The following is a 19,504-nucleotide window of genomic DNA, read 5'->3' as shown; positions in this document are numbered from 1 at the left end:
TATTTTCATTTTTACATTTATTTTTCTCTGAGGACAGAGAAAAATGCAGTGAATCTGTCTTGGCCTCTGGTATCACAGCGAATGGACAAGACAGCGATCAGGTCACCCGGAATCTAGCGTTACGGGGCTCTCGGTGAGACCCTGGGCGCTGTGCTGGAAGAGCGGTGTGCTCCCAGCCCTAAAGGAGATGTGCAAATATGTGACCCCACTGAAAAAAGCCCAGTCCAATAGGGCCCCATTTTTGCATACAATCGGCGTGAAGGGGTTAAAAAAAAGACCACTGGTATCAAGTAATTGTGCATTGGCATGGCGCAGTACATTGAAAGAACCTAACCAGTATGTTGCAAATCAATCAAAAAGGTACTGCTGCGATGCAAGATTTTGTATAATTTTCTCACCTCAGAACCTGTAACTTAGAATAGAATAGGAAATGTCAGTTGTAGATTATGCTTGAGCAAAAATGTATGTGTTCTGTGTAGAAAGGAAGATAAGTTAATAGTACTTGAGTCTATGCAAGTGTAACCGATACAGTAATGCCTCTAAATTTTGCTTCACATCTGACACTACATTTTTTAATGGGTACAGTAAAATAAATAATTGTCCATGGCTCTGGTAATTTTGCAGCTGTGAGCTGCTTCCATGGAGAGAAAATTTGGCTTTTGGGTGCATGGACCCTTTGTAATGCACCTAAAATGGAGGCTGTCAAAATAATATGGTATCTGCCATTGCTGACTTATTTTTAAAATGCATGCTCTGAAGTTGTCATCCTGATCCTGGCTTCACTGACATGGAGCATGGGAAATGGAACTTTCTCTGACTTGACTGCATGCTTGTAGGTTAGAACTTGCTTGGTAGGGTACCCCGTATTAGAATTGCAGCCATTTGGCCTGTGCTTTAAAAATAAGTTGACAATGTTAATGTATGGTCCACTTATGTTGGAAATATGGGACTTGCCGGTACTAATTTGTTTTTGGAAATGTATGCTTATATTTGCTTTAATGAAATCAAGCGTATGCTTTAATGCTGGATAGACACTTGCTTGTTCCAGGTCACCGATCCACAAAGTAGTGAAGGTTGGAAAAAGCCTTGGAACAACAACCTTTTAAAACAGGTCAGCATTGGTAGCTCCCATGTTCTACTCTGCTAATGCATTTCTTTAAAAAAATAAATGAGTCAGATTAAACCTAGAAATCTTCCTTCGTAGCCAAGAACCTTTTTCATTATTGCAGCTTTGGAAGGACACAGAGGGAAATTGATGTATTTAAAGCAAAAATATATTGCAGCTTTTTAGTGCTTTTTGATATGGTGACTTTTTATTTTAATTTTTTTAATGGGAATTTTCACTTTTAATTTTGCCGTGGTGTTCCTGGCAGCAACCACTTCCTGTCCTTGGTGACCTACTCAACTGTACTTTTACTCAACTGTATTTATTACATCCCCCTTTTTTTAAAATATTAATGGCTACATTTTATATATATATATTTTTTTATATATTTTATACCTACCTGCTCTGTATAACAATATTGCACAGAAAATGTCAATTGCCACCTCTTCTGGCAGTTCCTGCCGGTGCTGTCAGCATGTCCCTCTTGGGTGCTTCCTGTAATAAGCCAGGTGCTATGGAGGCACCCGTGTGCGCATTCCTGAGCTGAGTGCATTCATAAATGCTCACAGTTCTAGTAAGCACCAAACAAGCACCCTCCTCACAAAATTTGATGGCAGAAGTCTATTGCTCCACTGTCCTCAGTTTTTCCTGTGAAAGCAGGAAGTTAAGGGAGCTAGAGAGCCCTGGGATGGTGATGCTTAGCAAGGAACATAAATTCCACCTTAATTATGCTACCAAAATGAGTGTGTACTGTAAAATGCTTACGGCATTGCCCTGGTTTTCTCCTTGCTGGAAATGTGCATTTCCTATTCCCTGTCAGAACACACGAGTTCAGTGGCGGGGGGGAATCGGTGTACTGACATTGATTTGTTAGTACAGCGACAACTCCTGAGCTCCAGGTTTTTTTGGGGGTTTTTTTTTTTTTCTAACTGCCCAGTGGGTTGAACGAAAAAAAAGATCAGTGTGTATCGGGCTTAAGGGTCCATGCACACTAGGGGCAAGAAAATAAAAATGCAGAACCTCTGGCAGTAAAGGAAACAAATGCTTATTGTGACTTTTATTTTGCAGCAAAGTTTGTCCTGTCTCCTCTTGCTTTCTTGATTCTCTTTTCTCCCTCCATCTGTCCTCTATTGGCACAGTTTGTGTTCCGTTGGTCTTCCCCCACTGATTTGAGGCCAAGTGCAGAGAGTGAGATGGTGCCTTACTGGGTTTTAAACAGTATAAGCACTTATTTTGTAAGGTTTTACATTGCTGTAGCTGTAAAAGGGGCCAGCCTGAAGTGATCTAGCAAGACTTCATTTTCTGACAAAATGTCTACTTTTAAAGTTTAGACTTTAGAACCACTTTAAAATTGAATGAAGTTTATTCTTTGCTTCCCTACCCCCTTTCAGGAGGAGAGCATGGTCATGTGGCCAACTTTTCTTCTAGATTTCTATCACCAGGAAGAACTTCTTGAGACACCACCGTGTATAGTGGTCAGCAAATGTTGATATCTGCTCTCTTGCTATAAATGCTCTGTGTGTATGTGTCCTAATTCGGTTTTTTCGAACCATCTAACCCTTTTCTTTCTTACAGGACATGCTTTCTGCTCAAAGAAATCATGCAATCAGAATTAAAAAGCTCCCTAAAGGAACGGTCTCCTTTCACACTCAATCAGATCATCGCTTTGTTGGTATTGTTGAAAAAGAAGCTACAGCTACCAGTGCTAAATCCAGCAGTCCAAACAAAGGAAAAGAAAAGGTAATGGCACCTGCCATTCAACTGTTTGTCTACCCTGTCCTCAGAACAAATGAGAATTGATCACTTTTTCCTTAATTTTTAGATATGCAGTCAATGCATACTTTTATTTACACTTGCTTTTTTTCCTTTTAATTTTGTACCTAGAAAAAAGAGAAGGTAAGCTGCTCTGCATGGTGTGAGTTAGTCACTAAATAGATATTGACCGTTCCTTATAGCCAGCATTACTTTGCTCTTTGTGGCGTTTAGATTTCTTAAGTGTGTTCTGCATGTTTCCAGTTTTAATCAACACAATTACAGGGTCTGTAAACATGACTAAAATGGTATGTTGTATGTATGTTGTAGTGAGACTGCCACCAAGACTGGCACAGCTGCCAAATTGCACATAATGTGGCATTCTTGTACAGCTTGTCCACATCCATCACTGGAACATGTATGAGCGAAAGATGGCTTAAGTCTGTGCTCTTTATTGCACCACTCCAGGATCTGAAAACAACCCTGTCTTGAAATTGATAGTGAAAAATTGTGATGCCCGTTTAGAGTGCGACATGTGACCACCTTTTTTGGCTTTTAACTTTTGTCACTGCTTAGGTGTTTATCCTAAAAGAAGTTTTGGGGATTTTTTTTCTTTTATAGTCATAACTAGATGGATGCACCATCTGTCCAATGCTGCATCTGTCCCCTGTCGGCTCTAAGACTGAGAACCTAGCGATCAAACACTGCTGATGGCTTCAGTGCTCCGTGTGCAGAGAGCTGGTGATTGTCAGTCACCAGCTCCATGCTCTGCTGCCCGCCCCCAGTGCTCACTGGAGTGCTGGGCTGTAGAGGGGGTGGGAGCTGCTGGCTCAGGCTCTCAGCACCTCGCAGAGAGAGCCTGAGCCAGGTACCAGTCCAGGCTCCTGGGTGGTTCCTGACTAAATGGTTGTGATCTTTCCTGGGTCTGACATCAGCTGACAGTGGGCTTCAGCCTACTTCTCCTTTATTGGCTTTACCATGTTATGTTGCAAAAATCACTTTTATTTAATTTCATTTTTATTTTTTTATGCACTTGTTCAAAAAATGGCATTTCATTTACAAATAGTGGTGGTGAAGCAGTGGTGCACGCACAGCCCTTGACACATGCAGAGGGGCTGCACAATACCACCACTGGTATCAGTGGATATCCCTCAGCACTGGTGTCAGTACTATTAACCCCCAACACACAACCGTGGTCACTGGCTGTGAAAGTTAATCTCTTACCCCCTCCCCCTTAAATTTAACCTCCCCACCCTAAATCAAAAACGAGAGACCAGCCCCCTAGAGGCTATAACCCCTCCTATACCAGTCCGTGCTCGGTTTCATTCTGTGTCCTTATGAGATTGGATAGCCTTTCTATTTTGATATTTTTAGCTTGGTGTTTTCAAATCCTTACGTATACCCAGTGAAGTGACTGAACTTCAGGTGATACACAGACGAAACCACCTCCCACATAAGTTGTACCTGTTTATCTGTCGTTTTCTTTTCCCTATATTCCTTAAAAATCCACAATTTATAAACCTTGCCGGAGCTGTCAGGGGCGACGGCGGGGGAGTTGAAATTGCACTCCGCAGAGCTCTGTGAGCTTGGAGGGAAAGGATACCCCCCTCCACACAGGAACACACCTAAGGCTGTATATCAACTGGAGCCCCTCCCAGTCTCCATTTTTCCTATTGGTGCCTGGAAAACTTGTCAGAAGTGATTAATGCTGATGGCAGAGGGCTGAAGCAGCAGACAAAAAATATACATAGTGCTCTTAATTGAGACAAGTACACACTATAGAGGGATATGCTTTTTTCATATTTCATGTCTGAGGTTTATAGCCACCTAAAATCGAAGATTTTTCTACCTCTAACAGCTACTGCTGGATTCAGATCGGATCTTTTCTAGGTTTTTCCTTGCATGCCTTTTTGGTAGGTGGTGTTTTGAGGTTGTCCTGAACAACAATCAAGGCTCAGGTGTCTAAGGGGACGTTGAACGAACAGACTGGGCAATGGTTTGCTGTCTCGTGTTCAAGGGATTGTTTCTCCCCCATCAGACCTGTAAATAAAAAAAAGTGTACTTTAGGTCTAGTGATTTCCTTATTAATACTGGTTCACAAAATCTATCCTATAAATCCTCAACCTGGTAAGGGGCCAAATGAGGACATAGGCTACCTTAGCTGACTTGATGCCAAAGGAATGTCATCTGGAACAGACGTAAACCTTAAAAGGTAATGTTTCTTTCAAGGGGGTTGGTCAGATGAATAAAACAATCTTCCTCCAGTAAAACAAATTTTAAATGATTAGTGTGCTCAAGCCTAATTGGTTCCTGTAATATCCCAGAAGGTTAATCCAATGGAATAAAATGTGAGGAAAAAATGAATTGACCATTTTTATGCAAATAGTTTTTATTTATTTTTGAATTACTTAAATTGGGCTAGGGTCACACTATTGTGCCTTTTTGAGGGCTGAGTTTGTGCAGGCATGGCAACCCAGTTCATTGGAACGGACTGCTGTGCCAGCGTTTCATTTTGCATCATGTGATTTTTATATTTTTTTTTCCCTGCAGTTCCTGCAAACACGCTGTGTTTTTAAATGAGTTGGGGTGCCATTAGGAATGATTGACAGCCCCGCACATTTTTAAAGAGCTGTGAGTTGGTTTGGGTGGTTGCTGGTGCGGCAACAGTTGTGATACCCGCAATAGTGTGAACCTATTCTTATTGGGTTATCGGATCATAGTTATTCAAATGTGAGTCAGTATTTGATTGCCACTTTCTACCTATACTTCACCATCAACCATTTGACTTGGTTATGCACGAACAGAAAGTGCTTTATTCAATAATGGAGCTAGAGAATGAAGTTAAAAAGGATTTTAGTAAACACCTAATACCTAAAAAGTAATGTGGCTTGAAAATGTAAATATAACCTTGCAATTTATTCACTGCTATTAGGAGGGTGAAGAAGGAATTATCTCTTATGAAGACTGTGGAATCCGACTTACTGTCACCTATCACCTCAAGGATTTGGAAGGTTCTTCTACCCCCCAGGTTGGGGATAAGGTTAGTCTTGTATCCTATTTTTATTTTATTTTATTTATTTTTTTAGTTTTTGTAAGCTGCTGTATATCCCCCATTTCCTAATGTAAATTGGCAAAACCGTTCAAATATAGTTGAACTTGAACTGGCCTGCCCTGACCTCCACCTGATGGAACACATTAGGGTTCTAGGTCACCACATACATGAACATGTGTATTTCTGTGCATGGACACCCCATAAGTATGCACAAATGTGTTTTTGTTCCTTTTTTTTTTTTGTTGTACATGCTTTGAGTCAACTACTATACCACGCATTCAACCTTTGTGCGAGGGCTATTTGAGCATACATTTAGTCATTTGGAATATGTCCCGTCACGCATGGGTGGAGCCTGGTTTGATTTCTTGCAGTTTGATTTATGCACATTTTTTTTTTTTTTTGTTTTTTAAATTACACACACCCCTGCAACTGGTATTGAGAGGCAGGCATGTTTGTGTGAAACGCGTCTACCGATCTTTTACCTCCCCTGCCTGATCAGTTGTGGTTGTTGGGGGGGTGTGTGTGTGTGTGTGTGTGTGTGTGTGTGTGTGTGTGTGTGTGTGTGTGTGTGTGTGTGTATATAATTTTTTTTTTTTTTTTTTTTTTTTTTTTTTTTATGCTATGTGTTTTCATACCCTTGCAGAATTTATACTTTCTTGGCCATTTTTCAGAGAATCTGAATGATAAAACAAACCTTTTTCGCCCATGGTTAGTGTTTGGCTGAAACCATTTATTATCAATCAACTTTTTTTTTTTTACTTAATTTTTTTATCATAATAGAAATTACCCAAATGACCCTGATCAAAAGTTTACATATCCTGGTGATTTTTGCCTTAGAACATACACACAAGTTGACACAAAGGTGTTTGGCTATTTAAAGGTAACCATCCTCATATGTGATCTGTTTGCTTGTATGTAATTGGTGTGTATATGAAAGTTCAATGAGTTTCTGGACTCCTGACAGATACTTGCATCTTACATTCAGTGCTGCACTGACGTTTGTGGATTCTGAGTCATGGGGAAAGCAAAAAGAATTGTCAAAGGATCTGCGGGAAAAGGTAGCTGAACTGTATTAAACAGGAAAGGGATATACAAAGATATCTAGGGAATTGAGAATGCCAATCAGTAGTGTTGAAACTCTAATCTACAAGTAGAAAATTAGGGGTTCTGTTAACCAAACCCATGGTCGGGTAGAACTAAAATTGAATCTACAATTGCCATGAAAATTGTTTGGCATTGAAATAAAAACCCACAAATCACTTCAGGTGAAATACAGGACTCTGAAAACATGTGGTGTGGCTGTTTCAAGATGCACAATAAGGAGGCATTTGAAGGATGGGCTGAATAGTCGAGTTGCCAGAATAAAGCCATTACTACGCAATTTCCACAAAGTATCCCACTTGCAATAGAGACAAGCCTCAAACCTTCTGGCACAAAATCATTTGTTGTGATGAGACTAAAATTTTGCTTTTTGGCAGCAACCATAAACGCTACTTTTTGAGGACTGAACAAGGCCTGTGATGGAAGATACGGAGGAGGATAGTTTGTTTTGGGGATGTGTGAACTACATAGGCACAGGAAATTTTGGTCAAAATTGTTAGCAAGATGAATGCAGTATGTTATAAAATACTGGAGCAACATTTGCTTTCATCAGCCTGGAAGCTGTGCATGGGATTTACCTGGACATTCAAACATGACAATGATTCAAAACACAAGGCCAAGTTGACATTATCATCGGCTACAGCAGAATAAAGTGAAGGTTCTGGAGTGGCCATCTCAGTCTCCTGACCTCAATATTGAGCCACTCTGGGGAGATATCAAACATGCAGTTCATGCAAGACAGCCCAAGAATTTACAGGAACTGGACGCTTTTTGCCAAGAGGAATGGGCAGCTTTACCATCTGAGAAGATAAAGAGCCTCTTCCACAAATACCACAAGAGACTTCAAGCTGTCACTGATGTTAAAGGGGGCAATACACAGTATTATCAACTGGGGTATGTAAACTTTTGATCAGGATCACTTTGGCAGTTTGTTGCCATTTAAAGAGTAAACACAGTTGATAATGGCTTCAGCCAAACACTAACCATGAGTGAAAAAAGTTTGTTCTCCTTTATATTCTCTGAAAAATCAAATTCTGCCAGGGTATGTAAACTTATGAGCACAACTGTATGTGTGTGTGTGTGTATATGTGTATATATGTATGTGTGTAGAGATATATATATATATATATATATATATATATATATATATATATATATATATATATATATATATATATATATATATATATCTATCTAATTATTTTTTACACACACTATTTTTATATACAACTACAGATCCACTTCTAGCTGTCATGACGTGGGTGTGCTGTGTAAGACTTCATTGTCCCAATATATAAGGAGGAGCCCCTAGTCCACTGTTGCTGGTCACATGTTCCAAAAAAACAGTGTAAAAATAAACATCAGACCTTTACATTGGCATGCAAAAATATATATTTGAATTTCTTTTTTCTCTGAGGAAAAAACATGATGTGGGTGGATTCCTGCCAGTCACAAGATGTGTCTTGGAATAAGAGGGAGGTGAAGCCACCATTAATCTACATGTAATATACTACCCCATTACAGTTAGTGGGCATGGAGGAGTAAGTGGGCTGTCATTTACCACTGTGTGATATAGTCCACATGTGATGCTGTAGTCACATGGGCTGCTCAGATGCGATAGGGAGGAAATGCTCAGCATAGAAACCCACTAAAGTGTTGACACCACAGCTGCAAAATCCCTAGCTGAATTGGGGACATAAACAGAAGGGGGAGGTAGAGAGCATCAACCAGGTTTTTTGCAGGATACAGCAAATGTATATCCTAGTGACTAAGTATGAACAGTATCTAATGCAGCATTTAATAGGTGTGTATATATGTACCTCATTACCTTTTTTTTTATAACGGGTCCACAGTGCTGTATTAACCCTTTTTACGTGCTCCATATGCCACTTTCTCCAGCTCTTCCCCATTCAGCCTCCAGATACATGCAAAGGATTTATCAGGCTAGAAACCACATTAGTGTACTATGTTTGTGTTTTTTTTTTTTTTTTATTTTTTTTTTTTGTCACTGTACCCAGATGTCCTCCATAATGACAAAACTAGTTGTGCAGAGCCATGCTGATGTCACATCCAGTTGCATAATTTCCAGCCAGTGGCGAGCATGCCATTTTGCCTGGGACCTGGTGGTGCTGTAGTTTTTTAATACGAACTGAATTTGTCAGCATGTAAGTGCATTTTAGTTTGTGTGTTTTATTAACCACTTACCATCTAGGCCAATTCTGACATTTCTCTCCTACATGTAAAGTTCATATTTTTCTTATTTTTAGTAACTAGAAAATTACATGGAACCCCAAGCATATAATTTTTTATTTTATTTTTTTTGTTGTTTTTTTTGCAAAGACCAAAGAATACAATGACGGTCGTTGCAACTTTTTATCTTGCACGGTATTAGCATAGCAATTTCTCAATTTTTTGGGGGGAAAAGTTTTTTAAGCTTTTTTTTTTTTTTTTTTTTTTTAAAGGCAGAACAGTAAAGTTCAATATTTTTTTTTTTTTTTTTGCCTAATGTGAAAGATGAAGTTGCGCCGAGTAAATGGATACCTAATGTCACGCTTCAAAATTGCACACGCTCACGGAATGGTGCCAAAGTTCCATACTTAAAAATCCCCATAGGCGACAGTTTAAAATTTTTATTGGTTACATGTTTTGAGTTCGAGGAGGTCTAGAATTATTTCTTTCATTTTGTGGCGATACCTCACGTGTGGTTTGAACAGTTTTCATATGTGGGCGGGACTTGGGCCTGCCTGCGAGCACACAGAGACAGTTGACCTAGTTTTGTGTTTTCGTTTGTAAACATCTCTTCTAATAGGAATATGGCATGATTGGTGCTTTTTTACAGTGAGATATGGACCCCACATCTCACCTCTAGGCTGGGAAACCTGAAATAAAAAATGATCACGGCTTCCCAGCCTGGTCGGCACCATTTGTTTGAATGCAGAGGCTGAGCGTGACGTCATAACATCGCGCCTGACCTCCGAACGATCATCGAGACTCCGGCGAACCTTTGGTCCGCCAGAAATGTCTATGATCGCCATCCGGGGCCGTGAGTCCTGTCTCCAACTCACCGATGGAAGCAGGGAGTCCGTAGAAGCACCAGAAGGGGGAGGGTCCTCTCCTGCCGCCCGTAAGGACAATCCAGCGATGGAACAGCAGCTATGATTGTTCTTATGGTGTAGGGAAATCCCTGGCTGAAAAAGCCGATATCTGAATGTCTGTAGCTGCAAGCATCCTTCAAATATACCTGCGGAAAGTGGTTAAAAAATAAATAATGCTACACTATTGTGGTCTCTATCCTTGTAATTCCTTTGCATGTATCCGGAGGGGGGAAGAGCTGGAGAAGGTGCCCATATGGAGCCAACGATGTGCAAATGGTGTGGGCCTGTTTAACATGTCATAAGGTTCTGGTGAGTGACTTTCTAAAGGGAGCGATGGATACAGTGACCCCTTTCCACCTCCAATGAGGACGTTGTCTTTGTGACGAAACGTCACTACACTCCACTTGATTGCTTTCGTCATATACCACTTCCTCTCAGTCTGAATATAGATATCGGATATTCCAACCACTCCCAAGCACAAGACAAGACTTGTTTCACTGCTGACATGGACTGAGTTATTAGAGCCAAAATGACATGTATTTATAATACAGTAGAAGAGGAGGTCAAACCCCCCCCCCCCCCGCTCATAATATTCTAACAATACAACTGTAGCCAGAAACAGAATTAACAGAATTAACATGAGATCATTATTATTATTGCAGGGTTAATTGGCACAAAGAATAAGTGGAATACTCTTTAGAATCTGTGTAAAGCCTGAATAGACTCATTTACATTATACAAGACAACAGATATTTGGCTGCAGTTGATATTGGCATCTAACAGTATGTGTCCCAATAGTATGAGTCAGTCTGCTAATATGGCATATACATATCCATAGTCTGTGTGTCTTGGCCTGACTCCAAAGTAACACCACCTCAAGGGTCCCCAGGCATACAGCTCACAAAGAGAACTGTTCCCCCAAATGCCAGGGACCATAATCGCAAGGCAAGAGGCTGGCATTCAGTCCTTTCCAAAAATCCTCTGTCACAGTCCCCCCTTCCATTTGTCCTATCCCCAAAACATGACAAGCATGTTTTCTTTTTCTTCTTTTTTTTTTTTTTTTCCCCCAAAACAAATTGTGTTTTACGTTGCAAAATCACTGCGCTAATACCATGTAAAATGGCAACTATTGCCATTTTGTTCCTTGGGGTCTCTGCTAAAGTGTTTGGGGGGGTTAGAAGTAATATGTTTAAATCAGTATTTTTTGCTAGAAAACTTAACAGTGCCAGAAAAAGCTTGGTCTTAAAATGGTTCAACCCTTGTGTTTTCTTGTGGGCCTGTTGGCAGTTCTCTATTGCCTACCCCACAATTTTATGGCTTTCGGTACGTCCCATGGTCTATCAAAAGTACTTTACAATAACCTAATAGGCGTTTAGACTTACCTTTTTGAGTGGAGAACCGTACATGACACAGGCCCTTCCCCTTGGTCTTGATCACTCCTTATTGCTTCTTAAAAAAAAAAAAAAAAAAAAAAAAAAAAAAAACCCCAGAGAGCTTCACAGCAGGATTACATTTTTATATGGATATGCTCTAGGCATGGACTTGGCAAAAAACTATTTGCCAGTGTCCAATTACCTGAGGGTAGAAGCCTATAATCCATGCCCTGATACTGTCCTGGTGTGTTTTGGTTTTCATTTTGCAAGGTCCACTTAATTTTCTAATCATTTTTTCTTTAGTGGAATTAATTTTTAATTCACCATTTGTTTGTCTAGGTTGAGTTTAGCATTTGTGAAGCCAAAAGAACTGGTCAACAGAGTGCAGCCTCTATTAAGGTTCTTGGACGAAATTCCAACAGCAAAAGGTTTTATGGTTATGTGGCCACTCTTAAAGATAACTTTGGTTTTATTGAAACTGCCAATCATGATAAAGAAATCTTCTTTCACTACAGGTAAGGAGGTTTGCGTGGGAGGTGTGTTTTTTTTTTTTTTTTTTTTTTTTTTTTTTTTGTGGTGGTGATGAATTTCCCAATTGTATAACATGTTTCTCATGGTCTGGCTTCAACTCAGATGGTTTGTTAAAGTTACAGCTTCACTTTTTTTTTCTTCTGATGCAGCTCCTGGTTCTTCCCTAGGTGTCAAAGGCCATGTCTTCTGGGTTTAATGCACAAGTCGACCCACCTGCTTTCGCTCCCCATCCAAATCACTAACCAATCAGGAGTGCTGTCCAGTAAATTACACTTTCTTCCATTAATGATGGGAATTGCTGTTGCCTTTCCAACACTGACTGGATTGCCTCTGTTGCAGTCCATTCATAGAATACTTTTTTTGTTGTAGAGCAGTTTTGAGTGGTAGTAAAAGTGCCATCAGTTTAAAGTGCCAAAATAGTAGTTCCTGATTGATCATTACCTAATCCCCTAAGACTCCATTCACACAGGGGCGACTTTGGATCTGACTTCGTCGCCTCAAGTCGTGCTACATGTAAAAATCAATGTAAGTGAATGAGAGCTGCCTTAATGCACACTACTGAAGTCGCTGCGACTTCAGAAAAGGTTCCTGTACTACTTCAATCGGACTTCTAGGTGACTTGTACCCATAGATTTCAATGGGAGTCTCCTCCAAGTCAGATCTCCATCTATATTGTAGCGACAATGTCTCCTCTCTCACAGAATAATCAGCTCTCAAGGGGGAACTCCACACAATTTTTAAAATAAAAAAACGGCATGGGTTCCAGACCTAAGGGCCTGGTATGTGTTTTAAGGGGAACCCCCCCTACGCCAAAAATTGATGTATCCCTTACTCATTCACATATGGCGGGGGGGAGGGGACCTGGTGGCCCATTATTAAGGGGGGCTCTCGGATTGCGATAAGCCCCCCCCCCCCCCCCCCCCCCCGTCCGCAGACCCCGACAACCAGCGGCCATGGTTGTCGTGAAGAGGCCCTTGTCCTCATCAGCATGGAGATCAGGTGTTTTGGGGTGGGGGGGCTAGAGGGCGCCCCCTTCCCCAAAGTACCCACCCTCCTATGCTGAGGGCATGCGGCCTGGTACAGTTGGGGGTGGCACTCGCTCGTCCCCACCGCCTTTCCTGACCGGACAGGTTGTGTGCTCGGATAAGGATCTGGTATGGTTAGTGTAGTGGGGGTCCCCCTCAAAACCCATACCAGACCTAAGGGCCTGGTATGCTCCCGGAGGGGGAACCCATGCCGATTTTATTTAAAATTTGTTGTGGAGTTCCCCCTCGAGAGCTGATTATTTTCTGGTCACGGCCAAAGCCTGGCCTGGGACGACTTAATCGTGTTGTAAGTCACGTTGTTCATACTCAAGTCGTGTCCAAGTTGCCTCCAAAAGTCGCGCTGGAAGTCGTGTTGCCCCTGTGTGAATGGACTCCAAATGTTACTTTGAGCTTGTAGTGATTTGAAGGTTTGGTTTAAACCTTGCCAGAGTTGGGAGCAATGAATATTGCTGACCTCTGGTGAACTAGCGTCTTTATTCAACCTTGTCAACTATGACTTGTTTTAGTTTGAACAATGAAGTTGTAGTGAAATTTAACAACAGTTTACACTTGTTTTTCTGCCCTGGTTAAGCTACAAAGGCAGGCCATTGGGGATGACTATGGCTCGACCGCAATGCTTTGCAACAGGATTTTTTTTTTAACCCCCTGCTGTGTTCAGCAGGCGATATCCCCACTGGACATAACCTAATCAAGTGAATGGGGCCCTCCATGTGTCCCTGAACCTAATGATAGGTTAATGGTTGTGGCGCTGTATTCCCATTCTAAAACTCAGTTTAGCTGTCATAAAGAAAAGCAGGCCTTTAGGATGTAGCAGTTCTGCCTTCTGAATGCCAGTGAGCCATGCTACACCATTCTCTGAAAAGTGATCCATAATAGAATTTCTTCAAGGATAAATGCAGATCTAAAACAAGTCCTAATAGCATGTGGGGGTTTTTCTTTTTTTTCCCTTATGTCCATAAAGCGAGTATTCTGGAGATGTAGATAAGCTGGACCTTGGCGATATGGTGGAGTACTGCTTATCCAAAGGCAAGGGGAACAAGGTCAGCGCTGAAAGGGTCACAAAGGTTCATCAAGGTAAGAATTTAAAGTATCTTGTTCTGTGTGTATATTTTTATTTAATTTTTTATTTATTTTTTGGCTTTGCTGTGCATCTTGGGAACAGTAAGGGTCATGTCAGAAAGGCAATTTATTTTCACAGATCCTTTTAAATGTTTTAACAGTTTCAGTCCTGCATCTTTTTTGTTTGTTTTTTGTATTTTTATTTTTTTTACAGGTTTATAAAAATTCAGGTCTGAAAACAAAATTTAAAACTGAGTTCCACCCAAAAGTGAAACCTCCGCTTCCCATCCACTCAGCCCCACCCCCTCCCTTCATTTCAACATTTGGCACTTTTCTTTTTCATACATCATGGGACACAGGCTAATATTCATTACCTGCTGGGTTATACTTCTTCATCATTAGCTGAATGGACACTCGTAGACCAAATGTCTTCAGACAGGAAATGATCCCCTATATAACCTCCCATACAGGAAGCACTTCAGTTTTTTTTTTTAAACATTGTCTGCTAAGGGAGCTCAAGCAAACCGTGCCATTCACCTTGCAAAGACTCAAGATCCTGCGGCATCTTGTTGGCTTGGAACAGAGGAAGAAAGGCTCTGGATTATCCAGTGTGCTTATCTCCTCAGGCATGCTTAAGCCTAAACTGGTGGTTGCAGGATCAGGACCTGCTAAAGGGAAAATCCTTTCTCCTGCTAACTTGGAGAGTACTAACTACAGATGCCAGTCTTGGGCTGGGGAGTGACCCTATACGGGCTCGCAGCTCAGGGGAAATGGTCAGGGACAGAACAGACACTGCCCATCAACGTCCTAGAATTACGGGCAGTACGTCTGGCCCTACGGTCCTGGATGGCGGAGCTTCAGGGCTCAGTCCAACAATGCCATGGCAGTGGCCTATATAAACCACCAAGGCGGTACCAGCAGTCTCTGAAGGAGGTGAACTACATACTAGCCGGGGCAGAGGGACGTGTGCCAATTATATCGGCAGTCCATATCCCAGGAGTGGCGAACTGTAAGGCAGATTTTCTCAGCCACCAGCAGATCTGCCTGGGGCATGGTCTCTACGCCCAGAGGTGTTCCAGGAAAATTGGCAAAGTTAGGGATGGCCAGAGGTCTACTTACTGGCATCCAAGTTCAACACCAAGCTACAGCTGTTTGACTTGCACAAGAGATCCTCTGGCAATTGGAGCAGATGCTCTGATAGTTCCATGGAGACAGTACTCCCTGGTTTATGCTTTCCCTCCAATCCGTCTCCTTCCACATTTGTTGTGCAGGGTTCAGAGAGAGGGGATTCCAGTCATTCTGGTGGCACCAGCCTGGCCCAGAAGGTCTTGGTTCCTGGAGATTAAGACTGACAATAGATGGGCCATGGGCGCTTCCACGTCGCCCCAATCTGCTGTCTCAAGGTCTTATATTCCACCCCAATTTACAGGCTCTAAATTTGACAGCATGATAAAGGACCATGGCATCTCGGGACCAGTGGTGTCTGTTTTAGTGAATGCTAGAAAAGTCACTAGGAAGATTTATCATAAGGTCTCGAAGACTTGTTCTGCTTGGTGTGAAACCAGAAAATGGCATCTTTGGAAACGTGCTTGGGAGAATTCTCTTTTCTACAGTCAACTGTGGAAATCTGATTGTACTTCAAGACAATCGGAGGTCAAGTTTTGGTCCTATCAGTATTATTCCTAAGGCCTTTAGCCTCCCATTCACTGATCCGACCCTTTTATGCAAGGGACAACTTGCTTGCTTCCCTCCATTAGGTCACCTATGTGTACTTGGTGCTGTCTGTGTTACGGAAACAACCATTTAAACCTATTAAGGAAATTCCATTAGACTTGCTGTCACGCACTCTAGCCTTCCTCACCTCGGCTAGAAGGGTGTCGGAGTTGGCGGCCCTTTCATACAGGGAACCATACTTGATACTTCACCATGATAGAGTGGTGTTATGACCTGTTCCATCCTTTGCCAAAAGTGTTGTTGGCCTTTCATTTAAATTTGGACATTATTTTGCCCTTTTTCTCTCGGCCTTGTTCAGCGGAGGAGACTGCATTCTTTGAACGTCTGGGCAGTCAAGTTTCTCTGTCTAGATCTGCAGAGATCCGAGGATCAGACTTTTGGGGGGGAAGGACCTAGGAAGGGGCAGGCAGCTTCCATTGCCAATTGGGTCCGTCAATTGGTCATTCAGGCCTATGGTCTGAAACGTAAAGCTCCACCCTTTAGGGTGAGAGCTCATTCTGCCAGGGGTACAGTATAAGTTCTGATGGCTATTGTTTGGCAGGGTGTCTCCCTCCCCTCAAGGCTGTTGCTCTGGGATATCCCAACAGGTAATGAATATTAGCCTGACTCTGTGTCCCATGATGTATGAAAAGGAAAATAGGATTTTTACATCATACTTGTAAAATTTTCTTTGAGTACATCATGGGACACAGGTGCCTCCCCTCTTTTTTGAGGATGCAGTGCTTGCTACATAACTAAAGTACTTGTGTATGGGAGGGGTTATATTGGGGGATCACTTCCTGTCTGAAGACCTTTGGTCTACCAGTGTCCATTCACCTAATGATGAAGTATAAGCCAGCAGGTAATGAATATTAGCCTGACCCTATGTCCCATGATGTACTCAAAAGAATTTTACAGGCAAGTATGACTAAAAATCCTATTTTTGGGGGGTATCTGATACATATCAAAGGTGCCTGCTTCCACTTCAGGGTAAGGTGGCTGGACAACGATGCATCCATCTACAAACTTTCTGCCCCCACGCTGCCTTCTGGGAGACGCACTGATCCCAGAAGACAGCAGGGCCATTCAGAAAGCACAGCAGGACTCGCGCAGACATACGCGCAGTAGGAAACGGGCTGTGAAGCCACAAGGCTTCACTTCCTGTTTCCTTTAAGAATACCTGAAACTGAAGCTGGACGGATCAGCTAGGGGTGCCGGTGTTCTGGCATATTCAGTCCGGCCATCATATAGCGTGCGCAGTACGGGTCAGAAGAAGCTTCGTAAAATTTCCGAAGCTGAACAGCGCCTGCGCCGTGAGTGGAGGTGGTAGCCCCACCATCCAAGCGGACATAGGGTTGTTAAAATTATATGGCCCCTCGCGGGCGAGCTTCGCTCGCCAAGCTTCGGGCTCGGCCTCTCTGCGCTCGGCTCTTTTTTTTTTTTTTTTTTTAAATTCCTACTCTGTCCACTTGGATGGTGGGGCTAAAACCTGGACTCGGTGCGCAGGCGCCGTTCACCCTCGGCTATTTTCGGAATCTGTGTTGCTGTGTACTGCGCAGTACACAGATACCCCCCCAAAAATAGGATTTTTAGTCATACTTACCTGTAAAATTCTTTTGAGTACATCATGGGACATAGGGTCAGGCTAATATACATTACCTGCTGGCTTATACTTCATCATTAGGTGAATGGACACTGGTAGACCAAAGGTCTTCAGACTAGAGGTCGACCGATATATCGGCCGGCCGATATATCGGCCGATATTTGCCGTTTTTTAAATAATCGGCATCGGCCGATTTGTGCTGATAAAAAGCCGATTTAGAACTACAGCGGGACTTTGAAATGACTTCTGTATAGAATGGTCTAAGTTGACTGAGTCGTCATAGCAACCCTTTCCTCCTCTCTGGGCAGGCTGCCAAGAAAAGAACAGAAAGATACAATGTTTACACTTGAATGAATGAATTCATCTCAGTGTGTAGAAGTTCTCAGTTTAACCATTTAAAGACTAAATCTTTTCTGACACTTGTTGCTTACAAGTAAAAATCCTGTATTTTCTGCTAGAAAATCACTTAGACCCCCCAAAAATTATATATATTTTTTTAGCAGAGATCCTAGGGAATAAAATAGCGGTTGTTGCAATATTTTATGTCACACGGCATTTGCACAGAGGTCTTTAAAATGCATTTTTTTGGGAAAAAAATACACCATTTAAAAAATAAAAATAAAATAAAAACAGTAAAGTTAGCCCATTTTTTTTTTTTTGGTCCAAAAGTTTTGACTACCTGTTTTTATTTAATAAAAAATATATATATATATATATATATATATATATATATATATATATATATATATATATATATATATATATATATATATATATATATATATATATATATATATATATAAAAAAAAAAATTTTAATCTAAATCATACATACAAGTAAACTGGAGGTTTGTTTTGTTTAATAAATGTTTAAGTGTAAGAAATTTTCTGTATCACGTATGAAGGCTGCTTTCACACTGGAGCGTTGATGGTAAAACGCAAGTTTTAGCGGCTCTTTACCATCATTTTAGCGGTGCTATTTGGCTGCTAGTGGGGCACATATAACCCAGCTAGCGGCCAAGGAAGAGGTTAAATGCGCCCATGAAGCACTGCTGCCAAATCGCATTGCATGCGCTTCGGCAGTGGTGCCCATTCATATCAATGGGCAGGAGTGGTGGAGGAGCGGTATACACCACTCCAAACGTGCTGCTTGCAGGACTTTTTTTTAAGATCCTGCCAGCGCATCGCCTCAGTGTGAAAGCGCTCTGTCTTTCACACAGACTGCAGGGGAGCCATTTTACAGGCGCTATTTTTAGCCCAAAAGCGCCTTAAAACGCCCCAGTGGGAAAGGTGTGTTAGATCAAGGGGGATTAAAAATAAATAAATAAATAAATAAAATAAAATCGGCCTAACATATCGGCCCAAAAAAAATCGGCATCATATATCGGCTATCGGCCGCCATGATTTCTAAATATCGGCATCGGCCAGAGAAAAACCCATATCGGTCGACCTCTACTTCAGACAGGAAGTGATCCCCCAATATAACCCCTCCCATACACAAGTAATTTAGTTATGTAGCAAGCACTGCATCCTCAAAAAAGAGGGGAGGTACCTGTGTCCCATGATGTACTGCATGTCTGGGGCATCGGACAATAAGAATTGCTCATGCCTGATGCCAAGAGAAAAAGACCATATTTAAAAAAAATATATATAAACTTTTGTTTTAAGATTTTGAAAATACGTGTTTTTCTCCTTCCCTGGTGTGCTTTGATAGGCTGCACTGATGGGGCGGCATTGAGGTTGGAACTGATGGGCACTGGCAGGTGGCATTGATGGGCACCAATAGGCAGCACTGAGGTGCCACTAATGGGAACTGGCAGGTGGCACTGGTGGGCAGCATTGGCAGGTGGCACTAACTGGCAGTTGGTGCTGGGTGGCACAGATTGGCAGGTGGCACTGGATTGCACTCATTGGCAGGTGGCACTAACTGGCATTGGCAGGTGGCATTGGATTGCACTGATTGGCAGGTGGCACTAACTGGCATTGGCAGGTGGCATTGAATTGCACTGATTGGCATTGGCAGGTGGCACTGGATTGCAGTGCTTGGTACTGGTAGGTGGCACTGTCAGATGGCA

General features: G+C 41.9%; 1 protein-coding gene across 8 annotated transcripts in view; it reads left to right on the top strand.

Annotated features, from left to right (window-relative positions):
• CSDE1 (cold shock domain containing E1) overlaps positions 1 to 19,504 on the top strand; it is a 127,653-nt gene that overhangs the window by 83,713 nt on the left and 24,436 nt on the right. For 4 of the 8 annotated variants that reach the window (XM_077481605.1, XM_077481600.1, XM_077481599.1 and 1 more), the window contains 5 exons: positions 1,049 to 1,111; positions 2,681 to 2,845; positions 5,790 to 5,897; positions 11,818 to 11,993; positions 14,017 to 14,129. In XM_077481605.1, coding sequence (XP_077337731.1) covers positions 1,049 to 1,111; positions 2,681 to 2,845; positions 5,790 to 5,897; positions 11,818 to 11,993; positions 14,017 to 14,129 — 625 coding nt within the window. The remainder of the gene's footprint in view (positions 1 to 1,048; positions 1,112 to 2,680; positions 2,846 to 5,789; positions 5,898 to 11,817; positions 11,994 to 14,016; positions 14,130 to 19,504) is intronic. The other 4 variants (XM_077481602.1, XM_077481601.1, XM_077481603.1 and 1 more) reach the window with 1 other exon arrangement.

This window comes from Lithobates pipiens, unplaced genomic scaffold (assembly GCF_037356315.1).
Source record: "Lithobates pipiens isolate NorthernLeopardFrog02 unplaced genomic scaffold, aLitPip1_a1.2 Scaffold_16, whole genome shotgun sequence".
Classification (NCBI taxonomy): domain Eukaryota; kingdom Metazoa; phylum Chordata; class Amphibia; order Anura; family Ranidae; genus Lithobates; species Lithobates pipiens.
The sequence above is the reverse complement of the archived record's forward strand: the minus strand, read 5'-3'. Positions and strand labels throughout refer to the sequence as shown.